The sequence below is a fragment of the Heterodontus francisci genome, chromosome 12 (genome assembly GCF_036365525.1).
Source record: "Heterodontus francisci isolate sHetFra1 chromosome 12, sHetFra1.hap1, whole genome shotgun sequence".
NCBI classification, from domain to species: domain Eukaryota; kingdom Metazoa; phylum Chordata; class Chondrichthyes; order Heterodontiformes; family Heterodontidae; genus Heterodontus; species Heterodontus francisci.
This window is the reverse complement of record NC_090382.1, coordinates 88,098,570-88,115,608: the sequence shown is the minus strand read 5'-3', so window position 1 is coordinate 88,115,608 and position 17,039 is coordinate 88,098,570. Positions and strand designations below refer to the sequence as shown.

Here is a 17,039-nt window from a genome sequence, read left to right as displayed (position 1 = left end):
CAGTCTACATTACTCAACTCTTACTGGTTGAATTCAATTCTGTTGCAGTGTCTGATTATCTCAGTCCACACGTTGGACTGCAGCTATGAGGCAAGGAAAAATGATGCCATTCAATGGAAGTGCTAATACCAGAGTAGAACAAAGTGAAGAAAATAAATCTGGTAATATGTCCACTGGGTTGCTGGAAAAGAAAGTCTGCACCACTGTAGAGTTCATTGAATCCTTCAAGTCATCCCAATACTGTTATCACCATTCATTATTTAAGCAGTTATGCTTTTTAAAACATCAGATATATATCTAAAAGTTGTTTGCATTTCATCTATGCCTATGATTTTCATAAAGAAGTCCCAAGATTTCTCTTTAATTAAGTTGATATTCCTTCCTCAAGATTTAAGTGTCATTACTGCAATGTATAATTTGGATTTCTGTTTGCTAAAAAAATATACTTTTTTTTTACACAATTTTTTTCACCAAATTAAAAGTATGAACAAATAAAGCCATCAATATAGAATAAAAATAAAATGTTATAATATACTGCAGTATCTTACACAAACCACAGCGAGCACGCAAAATAAATGTTTTCCAAAATCTCAGTACTGAAGCTTAAAAAAAACTAACAATATGTTACAAGGTTCCAATACGTACAACCCACAGTATTTTCCTGTATACAAGAATCAAACCAAAACTTGCTATGATTATGGATTGAGTCCTATGGTATACTCAGAGAATGTTCCATAAGGACAAGAGTAGTAGGTGTAAAGCAGACTTTAGTCTGTTGAGTTCCGTCTTTAAGTAAGAAATTGTACAGTTTACACTGTCAAATTGAATTGCTGCCACTCTGATCCATTCCTTTCTTTCTTCAGTAAGCATTTTCAATTTTTATGCATTATAAAGAATAAAAGATATCTGAAAGAGTATTCCAATATAGTAACATATTTTGCCCCCAAGAAAGTATATTGTCATTTGAACCCTTCAAAGTACGGCTGTCTTGTAACAAATTCTGTAATATCAATTATTTTTGTGTATATTCTAATACAATACTGTTCGGCTGCATATACATGTAACATATGGCATAGAAAGTTATATATTAGTTCCCATTTCCATAGTGTCTTTTGAAAGGTACACTATCCAGTACACCAGATTAAATGCTCCAAATGATAACGGGAAAAGGATCCTGGCATATTGGTCTATCTTGCTGGTGCCAGTATCAGGTTGTGGTTGAGCAGATGGGGAGAGACCAGGAGGGAAACACAAAATTGGTGGCATGTTACTGTTAGTATTTGGTTCTACGTTGGCTGCTGACTCTTTCTGAGTTGCCAAGGAGTTAAATCTTTTCTTTAAGTTGGAATTGGAATCAGAATGCTACAAAATAAGAAGAAAAGATTCTTAGAAAATATCATGAAATTATCTTCTTTTCTGGTAAAATAACCATGGCCTGGTTTCACGATTTGTATCCTTTCTCGGGATTGAAATTAAACATGGTCAATCAAGCATCTTTAATCAATTTTACGCAAAACATCTATTTATAAGATGCACTAAATAAATATATAAACAAGTTTGTAAGACACTTGGATGGGAGTATAAAATCAAATCCACAAAGCTGGGTGAGCACATTATTACAGAGCCAGGTCATTGTACTCACTTATCCACAGTCTGCCTAGTTTCATAGCTCAGGTGGGCTCTCAACAAGGACCTATTACTTAGGTATATCCAGTACATTTATTGGCGTCCAGACTTTTCAATTTCTATGTGCTGTTAAGAATGCAAAACACTCGCACTCACAACTCAGACACATATAAACACATAAAACAACTGACATAGCCATACAATGATGCACGGATGTAGAAGCACAGAGGCATACACACACGTCTGACAAATACTATTTACTGCATGCACATTCCTATAATTGTAAAGAACCACACAAAAACATGCATGATAATAAAAACACATTGCAGATATGTGGAGGTGCATGCACCACATGACTTTATTGTTTCACCATTTCCATTTACTTCAGAAGAAATAGTTTAAATCTTTAGGAAAGCAATTGTGATTTGTTTAATGCTTCCGATCTATATTAAATAATAAAGAGAAGCAATTAATCTAATAAAATACAATGAGTCTTTAATAAAGTGTATGTATTTATTAGCCAATGCTTCTGTTTTTGACAAAAACAAAAGGTGCACAGCTTTTCAACGTGTCTCATTAAAATCGCCTCCCTTTTCCAAAGTATAAGCAGTTAGTTTGATTTATCTGTACTACTATGTAGCTCTGGTCACCTAATTACTGAAAGGATATTATTGTCTTTGAGAGTGTACAAAGATGTGCAACTGGAGTGTTTTTTTTTTACAGCTATTCATTTAGTTCAGATTATAGGATACTGGCATAAAAGAGCCAGCTCCTGGCATTTACCTTATAGGACCCGGATTCGAACATGGGAATGAGCTATATTTAGGCACGTAAACACAAGAGCCAACTTCTGGGCCACAAAATTTGGCTTCATAGCGTCACTGGTTTCGGTGCTTTGGGAGATCAGAGATCAAATAAATGGTGCAGAGTCTTCCCCCTTTGACTTCCAATGCAGTCCTCACTGACTGCCATCCGAAGGAGGACAATAGCATAGGTGCCCCATGCATACAATGGAAGCATGCAGAGTGGACAGACCATGACATCAATCAGTGTCTGATGTTAATTTGGCACCCATTATACCATTTTGGACCTTGCAAGTTCTGTTAACACCCTTTCTTAACTATGCATGCACAAGGGACCCCCCATCAGTGCTATTTAAAGCGATCAGCATGGCACTTTCAGGTGACATGCTTTTGACTTTCTTTTGTTGCTGTAGAGTTAGTGGAAGTACTGTGTTGGTGGAGGAGCTCACACATGTTCTTTGAATCAGAAGGAAGTTGAATCTTTGCAAGGAATTGAATGATTTTTGGTGACAAAGCTTGTTCTTGCTCATGGGAAGTATAATTGCAGTCCATCTTGTGCTGGAGAACAACAGGGACATGGAGCACAAGCAACAGAGATAAGCTGAGCACAGAAGGGGGAGGAGGAAGCTCTCAACTGAAAGCCATACCCATCTAGGGTTTTCAGAGAGCACTTCTCCTACCTCCAGCTCAACCAAGAGCAGTGCTGAGATGGCTACAATTCACCAAAGAGGTGGTCAATGAACTGTGCCAGCTCCTCCAACCTGCAGCTGTGGAACAGGGCGAGGACGGCGCTGCCAGTGCTATTACGGTCACCATCGTGTGTGCACATGGCTATGCCAGGGTAGCAGGGTTCCCAATGGTTTAGGGAGTCATTGACTGCATGCACATGGCTCTGTGGGTGCCACACCTCAATGGGGAGATGTACTGGAACAACAAATGTTTTTCCTCCTGTAATATGCAGTTGGTGTGTGACCATCTTGGCGAATTCCCACTATGCAGCAGCAGCCACGATACTTTTATCCTGTGCCAGACAGCCATTCCTACCATCTTCAAGTTGCCATGTTGAATCAGAGAATGGCTGCTTGGCAACATGGGCTACCCACTGTTCACATGGCTCATGTCTCCTTCGCTGCCATCTGATCGCACATGGACAGTGCTGGTGCAATGAGAGGTATGCTGCAACCAGGAACGTCATGGAGCAAACCATCAGCGTTCTCAAACAACGGTTCCACTGCCTGGACTGCTCGGTGGAAGCCCTACAATCCATGCCAGAGCACGCTTCAAATTTGTGGTGGTCTACTGCGTTCTACACAAACTGGCAATCATGAGGACAGAGCTTCTGCCACCAGGCCTTGGGCAAGCACCTCAGAATGAGGAAGATTAAGAGTAAGAGGAGGAAGAAGATAGAGGTAAAGGGGGGATGAGGAGGAGGATGGGAGGAGGGATCCCTTCACACCAGATGGGCTGTTCATGAACAGCTAATCAGACTCTGGCTCCCCTGAAAACATGACCACAAAACTGTTGCTCTACAATTCCTGATCTTTCCATCCCTCTTCAAGGGACTATAACAGTGTCCTCTTGTCCAAAAGTCTGAAATAAAAGATGCCAGAAAAAAAAATTCTATCATAACGTTATCCAACAACGCTTCCAACAAACACACAAAACTGAAATATTCACCTTTGCGCCTGTCTTGCAGGTGCCTTTGCTTAGCCTGGTGCTCCTATGCAGTGCTACCCCAGGGGCTGCAGCATGGCTGGTGGAAGGCTGCTGTCTTTCAGTGGGGGAGACTACAGATGGCCTTGCAGGATGACCTTGAGCAACCCTAGACCTTGAGGGCATGGCTTTGGACAGCACCACCTTAACATGGGCAGCAGCAGTCTGGGCTGGCAAGCTGAGAGGCATCAGCAGGGCACTGGCAGAGTGGCAGTGGTATTCTGAGAAAGGACATCATGTTTGTGCTCCATACAGTCACTGCCACTTCCTCAGGACGTGCCTCAGCAATCTGAGTAATCTGTTGGAGCATAGATTGCTGGACTGCTGTGGGAGCTGCAAGCCCTTTTGAGCACTGGTATCCGCTGCTATGATGGCAGCAGTCTGACCCTGCATGGAAGCAATCTGGGCTTGCATGGCAACAAGCATATATTTCATGATTTCAGCCTCAGCTTCCACTGCAGCACTCAGACGTTGGGTGGCTTCTACCTGTGCAGCAATGGAAGCTGAGACAGACATCGGCCATCAGATGCTGCATCCCAGTTGGGTCCACAAGTGCTGTCAAGGAGTTGGCCACCGTTTCCACACTGGAAAGACTGGTTCCAAGCTCTGCGCGAAGCCCTGTGCCGAATTGGAGTTGGACTCCTCCATGCTCCTTGATAGTGACAACAGGTTCTCTGGCAGACCTGCCAATACACCAAGTTTGCATAATCACCAGCTTTTTCCTTTACGCTGCCCATCAAAGTCCTCAACTGAGTCCTTGGCAGTAGAACTCATCTGCGTCCTCGCCCTCCGGAGAGCTAGAGCACGTGCTTTTCTTTCCCCTGGCTGCAGGCCACTTGCGCTCAATGACTCACCACGTACAGATCCCACCTCTATATTACCCTCTAAAGTATGTGCAGTGCTAGTATCTGAGTGGGTGGCTGAGAGCGTTAGATTAAGTGATGATGCTTCTCCAACAGATGTCTGCTTTTCATCTCGCCCTTCATTGTCAGATTGCACTTGCTGGCCAGACAGCAGTTCTTGTGTGTCACAAAGCATAAATGCATGAGTGGATGGTTGGTGGGAGGGAAGGGGCGTGTGGGTGGAACGAAATGGTGTGGCCACACCATTTGCGGCTTGTATTTCATAACAGATTGTGGGATGAGGGTGAATTGGGATTTCAGAAGGTACTTAGGGAAGAAACATAGCGCCATCCTGCATTGTTTCAGCAAAACTGTTATAACAGCTGCAGTGACTGCCTCACCAATATTTCAGAGCACCATCTCTTCTGAGGGGCTCAGGAGATGCAGGCATGTCTGTCTCCACCAGTTCTCCGTTTCTGCCTCCTGTTATATGCCACCTTGCCTCACAAGAGAGATGAGAGTGTCAGTGAATGTGTTGCAATGTGTGCAAGCAATGTGCCTGTCATAGCTGAATAGCTGGAAGAATGTGGAACCTGTGAGAAATGGATCTGAGGCTTGCAGCAGTGATACATGTGTAAGGGTGAGGTGGAGCAGATGAAGATCAGGCATGGGTCTAGATTGCTGGACACTGCTGACTGGTGAGTAATAAGGGTGTGTGAGGTTGGCAGTGCGATGGGAAGGACTATTCATGTTAGGTCATTGAACTTCTTCCAGCACTGCAGTCTGGTCCTCGGCACCAGACAACTTGCATTGATCTCTATGACTACCTGTTCCCATTCCTTTCACAGGGTATGCTTGGAGGATTCCCTACTTCCCTGCAGAAACAATACAGCTCTCCTCTTTTCACCTCCTGGACTAAAGCCTCTAGCGCTGCATCAGAGAACCTAGGAGCCCTCTCTCTCTCGCCTGCTGCTGCATTGCTCCTCTTTCTTCCTTGTGAGAAACATTTACAGAGACAGTTCCACACCTGCTGTAACCAGAATGCACCTCCCATTTGACTTTGAGCAGTGTAGGATAGCTTTAACTCATGCTAGCCTCGCACAAACCTGGACCCACTACTGAGTGTTCAGCCAGTCAGCAGCGCAATTAGTACAGTGCTGCATGCCACAATTATGAAGATGGGCAGGTAACACAAACTTTGCGTGCTGCCTGCATCACCTCAATTGGACGTGGGGTCATTGCACATTGTGATTCCCTGTGCCCGCAAACTGGCCATATTAAATTTTTAGCCCTAGGTCTCCTAGATATTGGTCCCTTCGAATCTGATTAAAATGAGTGATAGAGTAAAAAGTCCAAAAAATAATTAGTTATCAGAAATGTAAATTGTGAGGAAGGTTAAAAAGGTTGAGTACTTTTTTGGGGTAAAATGGACTTTGATGAAATCGAATTTAAGGTTTTAAAAATTATGATGGGAATCGCTGCAATTGTTCCAAGTAAAACCAGTGTCAATTTGTCACCAGATTAAATGCATAGTACTTAGCATCAATATCTAGTAAAATTTAGAGGCCCCAAACTGGACCTTTGCACAGGCATTAACAAATTTTCGCATTTTAAATTATAGTTTATATCAAAATCGGTCAGCTAAATTGCAATTTGGCTTGGCTTATATTTTTGGCTCATGGAACTACATCAGACTTTGATTCAGCCTGGGCATGCACAGCCACATCAGATTCTTGGATCAGGCTTAGTTTTACTGAGCCTCACAATTGAATAGCTTGCCAATACACGCTTTTATCACTTACACATGAATCATAACTGCTTAAGTTACTAGAGAACAATTGCTGCCTATGGAATTCTATTTTTATTGTTATTCTTTCACAGGATGTGGTCTAGGCCAGAATTTATTGCCCATCCTAATTGCCCTCGAGAAGGTGGTGGTGAGCTGTCTTCTTGAACTGCTGCAGTCCATGTGGTGTAACAGCACCCAAAATGCTGTTAGGAACAAAGTTCCAGGATTTTGACCCAGCGACAGTGAAGGAACAGTTATATAGTTCCAAGTCAGGATGGTGTGCGGCTTGGAGGGGAACATGCAGGTGGTGGTGTTCCCATGCATCTGCTGCGCGGGTTTGCATGGTGCTGTCGAATGAGCCTTGGTGAGTTGCTGCAGTGCATCATGGATATGGTACACACTGCTGCCACTGTCTGTGGGTGGTGGAGGGAGTCAATATTGAAGATTGTGCGTCGGGTGCCAATCATGCGGGCTGCTTTATCCTGGATGGTGTCGAGCTTCTGAGTGTTGTTGCAGCTGCACTCATCCAGGCAAGTGGAGAATATTCTATCACACTCCTGACTTGTGCCTTGTAGATGGTGGACAGATTTTGGGGAGTCAGGAGGTGAGTTACTCACTGCAGAATTCCCAACCTGCCACAGCATTTATGGGGTGGGTCCAATTCAGTTTCTGGTCAATGGTAACCCCCAGGAAGTTGATAGTGGGGGATTCAGTGATGATTATGCCATTGAATGTCAAGGGGAAATGGTTGGATTCTCTCTTGTTGGAGATGGTCATTGCCTAGCACTTGTGTGGCGCGAATGTTACTTGCCACTTATCAGCCCCAAGCCTGAATGTTGTCTAGCTCTTGCTGCATATGGACACGGACTGCTTCAGTACCTGAGGAGTCAAGAATGGTGCAGAACATTGAGCAATCATCAGCAAACATCCTCACTTCTGATCTTATAATTGAATATTTTTAAGGCAGAGGTAGATATATTCAAAGGCTTTTGAGGAAGAGAGTTCCAAAGACAAGGGTGTAGCTTCACCAGGTTGATACCTCACTTTTAGGTATGCCTGATGCTGCTCCTGGCATGTCCTCCTGTGCTCTTCATTGAACCAGGACTGATCCCCCCACTTAATGGTAATGGTATAGTGGGGGATTTGCCAGGCCATGAGGTTACAGATTGCGGTTGAATACTATTCTGCTGCTGTTGTTGGCTCATTGTGCCTCATGGATGTCCAGTTTTGAATTGCTAGATCTGTTCAAAATCTATCCCATTTAGCACAGTGGCAGTGCCACACAACACGATGGAGCATATCCTCAGTGTGAAGATGAGACTTCATCTCCACAAGGACTGTGCGGTGGTCACTCCTACCAATACTGTCATGGACAGATGCATTTGCGATAGGTAGATTGGTGAGGATGAGGTCAAGTATGTTTTTCCCTCTTGTTGGTTCCTTCACCACCTGCCCTAGACCCAGTCCAGCAATTACGTCCTTTCGGACTTGGCCAGCTTGCTCAGTAGTGGTGCTACTGAGCCACTGTTGATGATGGACATTGAAGACCCCACCCAGAGTTCATTCTGTGCCCTTGCCACCCTCAGTGCTTCTTCCACACAAGAAAGTCTTTAGGAGGAGAACTAGGTAAACAGTTGTTGAGAAAAATAAAACACCGAATCAGTGGTCCTTCAAGCGACTACTGGAGGCCAACAATAAGGAAAGTTTTCTTGTTTATAAACTTACATTTATATGGAATGGGAGGAGCTGCGGCCACCCCTCTCAATAAAAACTTCTCTGAAGCCTGAAGACATGACAAAGGGTAAAGTTCAACTTTCCTTTGTTGGGTCGAGGAGGAGTCAGAAGGTCTGCTCAAGGAAAATCTGGTATTCTGCTGCCCATGAGACCCTGCCAAAATAACCTCCCTGCCAATATTGAAAATACTGGTCCCTTTAATTAAACAGGACTCATTTCAGTGTTAATAGGGAGCAGGTGATGCTCATTATAGTTCTGTATTTAAGGGCTGGCTTTTTGCCAGAGAGTTAGTCTAGAAGAAAAGAGTGGGAACTGATGTTTGGACTGAACTATGAATTGCCAGTAAAGCAGTTATGGATCAGAGACTGTCATTGGCTTCATCATTTTGGTGACTGGACAGCTGTCTGTTTAACATCCCAAGCACATACCCTAGAAATTATAAACCTCTTTGATATAAATCTTTCAGAGGGGTTGAATAAGATCATAAAAAAATAGGGATAGAATTAGCATCTATCCTGTCAAACTCCTCAGAATCTCATATGTTTCAATAAAATCACCTTTCATTCTTCTAAACTCCAATGAGTTTAGGCCTAACCTGATCAACCTTTCCTCATAAGACAACCCTTCCATCCCAGGAAGGCTTTGGGTAGCAAAATTCTTAGCTAAGTGAAAGAAGTTGATTGATAGCATTTGAGTCATGATTAGCATGATACTATCAGCACATTTTTGCAAATAAGCAAATGGGAATTTATCTCAGGAACAAAATTCCATACAATTTAACATGATAGGCAAATAACTATATTCAGTCAAACTGGTTGGATTTACCTAAGAATCAGAGACAAAACAGTATTTTACAGTCTTATGTAATTAAACGTTTGGTAATTAAGCATGAGGTACTCCCTTATTCTTTATATTTTGAGCACTATGCCTGACACTTAAACTACCACAGGAAAAATATCATTACAGATTTTCATAACTATTCTAAAGCAACAATGTTTGGTTATTAACCAAGGACTTACAGAATAATAGAAGGTGGTTATTTCAATTTTATGTTAACTTTCAATATACTTGTAATCTAATTGGTTGCTGACTGTCTATTCAAGATTGATTGAGGATCCTGCAGTATGATTGAGGACAGCTTCACACAGCAACTCCACAGAACACTACCATTAGCAGATAAATAAAATCATCCTTGCATGCATACAACCTTCAATTCTACACTTAGAAAATGCTGTCTATTGAAGGAAAACCATCTTTTTGTTGTTTCATATTTCTAGAAGGTTTACGGCATTATTCTTTTTCCAGTACTCCTGATATTGAAAACGCTACAGATCATACAACTCTACAGAGCAAATGGCATTTTCACTCATTTCATAATGTAAGAATTACCCCAAGCAGTAAAAGCAATCAATGTGCTACCAAAATCTACAAAAGAACATGGTAATAATCTTACTAATGTTTTCTCACACTGAAAAGATATCAAATAGTAGCCAGGAAAGGACATCCGACCCTGATCAATTCAAACACTGGTGCACTAAAACATGCCATATTGCATACAAACATCAACAAATCACCCTTGTGCATTCCATGCACCTTTGTCTGTCCTAACATTCCCCGAGTGCCAGCAGCATCATTGGTGGAAGGCTTTTGACTTACAGTGGGGGAGGCTGCAGATGGCCTTGCAGAACGACCACAAGCAGCTCTTGGCCTAGAAGGGCCTGGCTTCATTCTACACCACTTCGACATGGGTGGCAGCAATCTGGGCTGCCTGGCTGACAGGCAACAGCAAGGGCACTGGCATACTGGCAGTGGTAGGAGCATGAATGCTGTCATCCTGAGACAGGATAGCAGATTCGTGCTCCATGCTGCCACTGCCACTCCCCTGGGCCAGCACCCAGCTATCCTTAAAATCTGTTGGAGGTCTCTACAAGAACCTTTCAACACTGGTATTCGGAACTATGATGGCAGCAGTCTGAAGCTTTGTGGCAATAAGCTGAGCTTGCATGACTTCAGTCTGAACTTCCACTACAGCACTCAGACATTGAGTGGCTTCTGCTTGTGCTCTAATGGAAGCTGAGACATTGGCTATCAGATGCAGCATGGGGAGATGGGTCCACAATTGTTCTCATGGAGTTTGCCACCATTTCCAAGCTGGAGAGTAGGAGTTCCAAGCTCTGCGCAAAGCCCTGTACCAAATTGGTGTCGGACACCTCCACAGTTCTTGACATTGACAGCAGACTTTCTGGCATGTCTGCCAATGCACCAAGCATTTCAGTGTGTATTTCCATCAGCCTTCTTCTGTTTGCTGCCCCCATCAAGGTCCTCATCCGAGTCCTTTACAGCAGAACTCAAATGCAACCTTTCCCTGTGGCAAATTGGCACCTGTGCTACTTGCCCCAGCCTTGGCTCTCATGCCCAGTGCCTCACCACCAGGGATAGGCACCGACATGTTGCACCAAGGACATTTGACAAAATTATTGAATCAGCCACGGACATGGGCGCAATTAATTGGAATATAAAGTGTATAGCCAATCTAATGCCATCAAAACAGTCCAATTTAAAACACATTTCTCCCTATTAGTAAAGCATACAAACATCGATGGAGAGCAGCACAACTGTATTCGCTAGCTAGCAAGCAAAATAGTATGCAATGCCAATGTGAATTACTTTTGTTGACCAAATAGTCTGAGCTACTTCATGTCACGGGGTGGTAGATGAACTTTGTTGGATGACCTTTGTGGATTGACATTGTGTCAGGAGTGCAAATTCATCCAATAAACCATAAAACTCAAGGAGAGGATTGTTATTGTGGTTATTGAGGTGAGGCAGTAGAAAAATCAGCAATTGGAAAATGGACCATTTCTCACACTGCTGTTGTCACGAGACAATTTAACCTGTGGTCAATGTTTGTGCAACTTTTCCACCTGCTTGTAATATGTGTCTAAAGACAGGGCAGCCAACAAAAGGGTAATGATCTCCAAATCAGGAGAGTTTTATAGGATGGAGCAGATAGTACTTCAGAAGAGTCATGTGAAACAGAAAAACAGAGTGGGACAGGGAGATTCACGGTAGGTAGCCAAGACTATTCATCTTGACAGGCTGTTAAACTAGATTCTGGATTCTCAAATACAGAAACAACAGAATCTCTCAGGGACAAAATGTCAGTTGCTCACTAAAACTAGAGGCAAAATTAGATAAACACAATTACAAATAAAAGAGTGCCCATCAGTTGCTCCAATAAAGCGATTCTCTTAAATTCACTTAATTCTTTATCTCAGTCTATCACATTTGATTCCGAGTCAGCTCTGACCACATAATTATTAACAAAAAGCTTTTCTGCAAAAAGATGAGCAGTTGCTACTGCGTGCACTATTCAATTACAATATGTTTAATCACTATTTATAAGATTGTACTCCAGACTAACCAATTTATGTTCAAGCCAAATCTCTTACCTACTTGCAAAGGTGCACTTATAATATAATGTAATTATATGATAAAGACAACTTTCAAATGGCATTGGCCACTCATGATATCTGCCCTCAAACGGAATAGTAAATGATGCACATTGTAGTTACTGATCTTTGACATACTTGCAAAACTTGTCCTTTAATCCAATTTGCAGCAACAAAAATCAGTTAATAACTGTTTCTAACATAGACATTGAAACATAATACATTTTCACAATGTCTTCCCCGACAGTTTTAAAAGTGCAAATGCAGCATGGATTTTGTTAAGAATTCAGATAGTTCATCATAGATTAAGGTTTATTGAAGTATCCATTATATTGTATTTACTAACTATTATAAATGGGTCAGCAGCATCCTGTTTTCACCAATATCATTCAGCCTCAACACACTGTACTCTTGTATTCATGAAGAACATACAGTGCTGACTTCTGGAGATTCCTTGGATTTTCTTGCCTGTTTTCCACTTTATACACGTTCTGGAACAATGTGACTCCAAATGGATAGCAGTGAAATTGTGGCATTAATATAGAAATAAATGTCCAGTAACTTTCAACACGTCACTGAGCTTGTGTCCCAAGTGAAAGTAATGCATTCCAGATGGTAAACATCAGGCTGGATTTTATAATCTCGGCGGCGAGCTTCAAAAATTGCGGTCCACCTGTGTGGACCACACGTCACAGAGCCGCCGCATTATTCAGCGTGACTGCTCATTTAAATAGCTGGGGCAGACCGCCCACCCTGATGATGTGGAGGGGGTGGATAGTCCGTCCCCGGCAATGGCATCAGCAGCCTTTGCGGAGATGCTGACGCCATTTTTAAAGGGTTTCGAGCCCTATCATTACATTCAAATCTTTAAAGAGAAATGGGTTTTAAAAACTTTAATTCATTGATTTAGCCCTCTCCCACCGCCCCCAACAACTACAGATTTAATTCCCTGCCCTCTCCCCCGCAAAAAAAATTTACTTTGTGCACCTGACTTTCCCCCCGCAAAGTTCACAAACTTTAATCTTTACCCCTTCCCACCATCCCCTGCACAAATCAAATCACTCTGACGCCACTCCCCCCACTCCCACTGCACTGGAAAACTTACCTGCTGCCCACCAGTGTCCCACCTCGGATTCCCAGACGGGTATCCGAAGGCGCAGGAATGCCGGCCACCAGCACCAATATCGGAGTGGGACGGAAGGCGGAGGCGAGCAGGTAATTAATTTGTTAATTTAATTTTATCTAAATATGTAAATTTGGCTCCCATTGCCGAGTGGCAGGGTGAACGGCTGCCACGAGGCCTCGCCACTGCCAGCAATATCAGGCCGGGCCTTCCCAGCGTTGAGGCCTATGGCAGGACTCTGTCGGAGGTATTTTCCAGCTGGCCCTGCCACGAACACTGACGTCGGGGGTGGGGGGGCTGTAAATTTCAGCCCATCAAGACATTCCCTAAGTGACATTTGCCATTTTAAAATGAGTTTACATAAAACAAGCCTTTAAACTTGTGTTTTAAAATAATCTAGCTGCTAAGTTATTTTAAAACACAAGGTTAAAGATTCGGAGCTGGGGTGGTCCAACTTTTTTGCGTGGGGGGCCACAATACAATTATTGTCCTACGTAGGCAGCCGGTGAGACCATTTTGGAAAGATAAAGGCATTAAAAATGTATCTTACCATTAATCAAACAACAATTAATGTGCATTTTTGTGAAGAAGCTTTAAATGAGAAGACTAATTTATTGACTTACTTTCTCATCACTATGTTGGACACTGATTTAGTGTGATACCTGGCTTTTTTTGCTTGCACAGTAATCAATGTCTACCCGCACACTTGTGTAGTGATGCGAACTATTCCGGATAGATGTCCATCTGTCAGGAATGATCTTGATTGCTTTCTCTCCCTCCTCTCTCTCTCTGCCTGTTTCTCTCTCTCTCTCATCCCCTCCCTCTGTGTTGCTCCCCACAGTGTTGTCCCGCCCCTCTGTGTTGTCCCGCTCCAGGTGTTGCTCCCTCCCGTGTTGCTTCCCCCACCCTATGTTTCCCCCACCACATTGTTCCCCCTCTCTGTGTCATCCCTGTGTTCTCAATCCTCTCTCTCACTCCCTCTGTCCCCTCACCTCTCTCTCTCTGTATCCCCCCATCTCTCCTTCTCCCTCTCTCTGTGCCCCCCCCGCTCTCCCTCTTTCTATCCCCCCACTCTCTCCCTTACACTTTCTCTCCCTCTGTCACCCCTCTCTTGCTCTCGCTCTCCCCCACACTCTCTACTCCCACACTTTCTCTCTCCCCGTACTCCCCCCACTCGCTCTCTTTCTGTCCCCCCTCTCTCTCTCCCCCTCTCACCATTGCTGAAAGTGGTAACAGCACTTCCAAACACTGGACAGCTTCGTGATTTTCTAATGGACTTTTTTTTTAAATCAGAACTCGCCGGTAAACCCCGAATCTGTCCAAAGTTCAGAAAGTGCTGTCTCTGCTTCAGCACCTGTCAGATATGAAACTGACACTTGTGATTTTTTTTTGAAAGCCGGTCTATAAAAGCCAATAGGCAGTTTCTCAACCCTGAAATTATTAGTCACGACAATCTAAATTGTTTACCACGGCCATTGGTGTCTGTGTACGGATACGTTGCCGACCCCTGCTCACCACGTCCACATTCGGACCTATGCCGTCCTGTAAAGTCAGTGCAGTGTCTGTATCTGAACTGATGGTTGCGAGTGTGAGAGCGAGTGATTGTGTTTCATCATCACTGTATTCTTGCTGTTCCACCACTGCCTGGCTAGATTGCAATTCTTGGGTATCAGAAAGGAGAAAGGCACAAGGCTAGGGTTGTGGTGAAGGGCGAGGGCCGAAGCAAGGGGTTCATGCATACATCATCTGCAACTTGTAAATCAGATGATATTGTGGGATGAAAGGGAAGTTGGGTAAGCGAGGAGGAGGATTAGGTATGAGGATAGCGTCACCTGCGATTGTTTCAGCTCCGCTGTTGGTCACAGCCTCAGCCATGACCACTCCAATGATGGTGAGCACTGTCTCCTCCACAGGTGTAAGGACATGCTGCCTTGCCTGTCCCCTGCTAGTCAGGTGTTTCTTCCTTCAGTTGTGCGTCACCTTGTTCTGCAAGAGAAAGATAAGTTTCAGTGAGTTTGTTGCAATGTGTTTGGGTGATGTGGCTGTCATAGTTGAATAGCTGGCAGTGTGTGCAAACTGCGGCATGTGGGTGTGAGCCTTGCAATTATGCTAGGTCTGTGAGGGTGAAGTGAAGTATGAATGTTAGGTCTGAGTCGTGATTGATAGAGATTGTTGGTAGGTGAGTGATGAGGGTGTGATGAATTAAGCAGTGTGCAAGGCTGGTGATGCAGTTGTTGGATAGGCATTTGAAGCTCCATGCACTGACCTTGACCACTCATGCGAGGTTACTGAACTTCTTTTTGCATTCAAGTTCTCTGGACTCAACTCCTAGCAAGAATCACCGCAGCAGTCTCTGCCTTCTTAACGTTTGTCTAGAGGGCCTCCTGGCCCCCTGAAGATAAATAACATCTCTCCTCCTCTGCACCTTCTTGATCAAGGCCTCCAATGCTGTGTCAGAAAGTCTTGGAGCCCACTCTGTGTCATCTTGTGCTATTCTTTTGCCTCTTCCACCTCAAAATCACTTTTGGTATGATTTTTTGAGCATCCGCACCAGCCAAAATACAGCTCCTAGCTTTAAGTGGTGCAGGCTAGTTTGATCTTGTGCTTGCCTCTCACAATATTGCGCCCCCTGCTCAGGCACTTAGTGCTCATTGAACACGGCAATCATTTAAATGAGCAGGCAACATAAAGTTTACATGCTGCCTGCGTCGGAAGCAACGGACGCAGGTTACTTGTGCATTGTGATACCCACGCCCATTTTTGGGTCTTATCGAGTTTCAAGGCCAAGTTTTTTTTTAGTTGCTGAAACACCAAATTAAATCCAGAAAATGTCTGCTAGTATTTTGGCATAATTTATATTATACTTTGTCCATACATCTTAATCTCTTTAATGCTGGAGCTGTTTCAGAATGTAAAATACCTCAGCTGTGCAATATTACAAACAAAATAGTTCTAAATCTCCAAATGTACTGTGAAAACTTAATTAATATATTTTATTTGTTTTAGGTCTACATTTGTGGAGAAATGACAGCTTCAGTGCTGAAGCTGGTTGGTGACCAACACCATATGATTTATAGGTGATGGTCACATTGCAAGAATAATAGCAATGATATACTTACTATAAGTGCATAAAGAAACAATCTACATTTGATAGCTCAGAGGTTCTATTGTAATTATATATGACTGAGGTTTTAATATTGTTTATGGACACAGAGGCGTAAAATTTACGTTATGACTAATTTTACATTGTGCTTGAAATCGTATAACTTTGTACTGAATAAAGTTGTCTTCTGGAAACAAAGTCAATGACATTTTTATTGTGCCAGGTAAGATGAAGATTAAGTGGGCAATTTACAAATGATGTGTTATCACGGCTTTGTCTTTTCATATCAGCAGATGTGGGCTCACTTACCGAGACTATCTCCTCCGATTCAAGCACTCCCGTCACTGCTGACAATGCTGCTGTTCGGGCTGCTTTCCTTAGGACTTTTTGAGCTTGAAGATTAGTGAAGTAGTTTACAGCTGCAAATTCGATGAGTGCAGAAAAGACAAAAGCGAAACATACAGCTATGAACCAATCCATAGCAGTAGCATAGGACACTTTTGGTAGCGAGTGGCGTGCGCTGATGCTTAGTGTAGTCATGGTTAAAACTGTAGTGATACCTTCAGCAATTTAAAAAGAAAAAGAGTTAACATACATAGCATTGTTAGTATTTGGCATTAACAACAAAGCCACAGATTAGAAGGCTGTTTTGTACTTGATTTTCTTTTATCCTTTATGACATAGTCACTTATGGCAAGCATTATTTCTGACTGAGATGATGTGGAAGTAAGCTATTCCTTAATGTTCATCAAGTTTGTTTACTTGTAGTCTCTATGAGTTAGATTGCCAAATTATGGTACATCTTGTTACGACAACATTTTGGACTGAATTCAAACCTAAGTTCTCGAATTGGA

The 17,039-nt window shown here is 43.0% G+C and overlaps 1 protein-coding gene across 1 annotated transcript in view; it reads right to left on the bottom strand.

The window, feature by feature from the left end:
* Positions 1-1,080: 1,080 nt before the first annotated feature.
* LOC137375644 (gamma-aminobutyric acid receptor subunit alpha-6-like) overlaps positions 1,081-17,039 on the bottom strand; it is a 32,391-nt gene continuing 16,432 nt past the window's right edge. The window contains exons 9-10 of the mRNA XM_068043027.1: positions 16,495-16,745; positions 1,081-1,362 (exon numbers count right to left, since the gene is read on the bottom strand). Coding sequence (XP_067899128.1) covers positions 1,081-1,362; positions 16,495-16,745 — 533 coding nt within the window. The remainder of the gene's footprint in view (positions 1,363-16,494; positions 16,746-17,039) is intronic.